At 39.6% G+C, this 2,500-nt stretch overlaps 1 protein-coding gene across 2 annotated transcripts in view; it reads right to left on the bottom strand.

Annotated features, from left to right (window-relative positions):
- tenm3 (teneurin transmembrane protein 3) overlaps nt 1-2,500 on the bottom strand; it is a 140,828-nt gene that overhangs the window by 85,834 nt on the left and 52,494 nt on the right. For both annotated transcript variants that reach the window (XM_056585538.1, XM_056585529.1), the window contains one exon: nt 60-179. In XM_056585538.1, coding sequence (XP_056441513.1) covers nt 60-179 — 120 coding nt within the window. The remainder of the gene's footprint in view (nt 1-59; nt 180-2,500) is intronic.

Below are 2,500 nucleotides of genomic sequence, written 5' to 3'. Positions count from 1 at the left end.
CTAGCTAGTAGCCAAGCAGGCCCTGATGACAGCCCCGTTGTTAAACCTCAGAGACTCACTGGTGTCGGCAGGAATCATGACGCTGTTCGGAGTGGTGTCCCTCGCTCCCGCACCATTCTCGAATGCCCCGTAGCTTTCGCTCTCCTGCAACTGCCAGTTCAGTCCAAACAGATGCATGGCTGAGAGAGAGTGAGAGAGAGAGAGAGCGAGAGAGAGAGAGAGAGAGAGAGAGAGAGAGAGAGAGAGAGAGAGAGAGAGAGAGAGAGAGAGAGAGAGAGAGAGAGAGAGAGAGAGAGAGAGTACATTCGTTATTTATTTAAAAGAAAAATACTATACAGGGAAAATATATTGACTTTCATGCAAACTTTCAGATTTGTGAAACCTAACTCATGCAAATGTCTTCTTATTTTAGCTACATTAAATATGTATTCATTCCAATGTACACTGTCAAGTGATATTTTTTTCATATTTAATTTCCACCACATTTCATTATATTCTTAATCCCCCTTGAAATGTGTTGATGTTTACTTGACATTGCTTTGGAAACATTATTTCTATATGTATATGCCAAAAAGGAGCATGAAATGACATTGTGAAAGAAATCCAGGGGAGAGGGAACTGAGCAACAGCAATGGAGAGCCTGTTGGAGACGCAGAATCCCTCAAAATACTTTTAAATTTGACTCTTGTTATTGCGGTACTTCTCCACTGAAACTGCAGTCATCATTGTGTTCATGTGATGTATTCATTTGCATAGAGTCTCCACTTATTCTTAAAGTTCCCTTTGGAACAGTTCTAGTTTGGTATTTGTGACAACCAGGGGTTAAAGAAGAAATAGATTAATTTAAGATTCATGATTCTTTCTTAATCAATTTCACATCTTCCAAAAATCAAATTTGAAATTTGTTATTTTTATTGTTATTTTTACATCATTGCAGTCAGTTGGTATAACGTTTTCAAATATATAAACAACATAATCTTAAATTCTTTACACACTTTACTCTGCTTTGATCCAATAATTTGTCACACTGCCTTTCTAAGCACACAGTGGGCTGGTTAAGACCCTGAAATAAGCAATGTACTGAACCGAGAATCAATTTCGAATCGGGAATCATTGTGAACAAAGGATCCAAATCAATTGGAACAGTAAGATACTGATTGATTCACACCCCTAGTCCCGACTCCATCAGCACCCACTACCAACATAAGAGCGAACACATGCACTGAGATCTCTACCAACTGTTTGTGGCAGTAGAAGTTGGCCGTTCTGTTTGTTTTTAATTAGTTAAATGACCTCGGCGCTGTGACAAGAACACAATCCTGCTCTCTTAACATTTTCAGAAAACTGCATGAATATTAGATGATATGCCGAGAATATCAATTGCAGCCTGACCAGTTTTAAAGGTTATCTTGAGTTTATATTTGTGCAGTTCTGTAAACTTGTTTTAGTATAAGAAGCTCACTCAACACAAAATTTTCATTCATTCTCATTTCAGTTCCAACTTTCTGGCCTATAATCAATGTTATAGAGATGGAAGGAAACATACAAACACAGGAAAGATTGAATACAGGCAAAGAAGACTACTTCCAAACATATCAAAACAAAAGATTTGTATTACATACTCAATACAATTATTTTAAAAAATATCGTCGAACATGCAGACTGCTCTCTTTGCATTATTGACACACAGACACACAAACACACACACACAACTCCCCCTACCAAATAACGGCATTGACGTTAGATCAATGCAGCTCCAATAACAAACACAGTTGATCAAATCAATATAACGAAACGACTACACCAAGGAACACAGCTCGGCTAATATAAGCTATTGTTCTCATTTTCTCTCCCATGGTTCTTTGAGCGCCACGACACTGTGTGTGCGATGCGATGCTCTTTGCTCTGCCAATGCTCTGTTCTGCTCTATCTGTCTTTGTTTCGGTAAGTCGTGCACAGCCCTTTACTCCTCCAAGCCGGCCAGCCATCCATGGGCACATAACCCCCCGGTTGACGTCTGCCTTGTTGTTGCTTCCATGGAAAATGGAAGGAAACCCTATATAGGTTTTTTTTACAAATGTCATTCTACAAATGACAAATGACAGAAAAAAAGCAACTGGTTGACCAGACTTTTTGAATACAGGCCTACACCTTAGCTCATGCATGCACGCACAGTGGCATCATTTTCTATTGGTTGTGGAGCGGAATCATCCAAACAGGTGGTTCCCCTCCATCCAATCCTTCCTTATTCGATGTGGGCATTTCCTTCTGGGCTGGCCTGTTTGGTGTTAATTCCAAACAGGTTTATGCTTCAATTTCTTAATAAGTTCTTCAAGCGGGATAATATCCATATTTTGTGAGTTGTTCGGACGTGATAGCTAGCATTTCGAGCCACTAAATAAGACATTCAATCGTGATAGTATCTACATTTTGTGGGTGGTTCGGATGAACTAAGTCGATGGAAGGAGATACCAACTACCTCCAACGATTTAGTCAGGCG

This window comes from Gadus chalcogrammus, chromosome 3, assembly GCF_026213295.1.
Source record: "Gadus chalcogrammus isolate NIFS_2021 chromosome 3, NIFS_Gcha_1.0, whole genome shotgun sequence".
Taxonomy (NCBI): domain Eukaryota; kingdom Metazoa; phylum Chordata; class Actinopteri; order Gadiformes; family Gadidae; genus Gadus; species Gadus chalcogrammus.
Note: the sequence above shows the minus strand (reverse complement) of the source record. Positions and strands in the feature narration are given on the sequence as shown.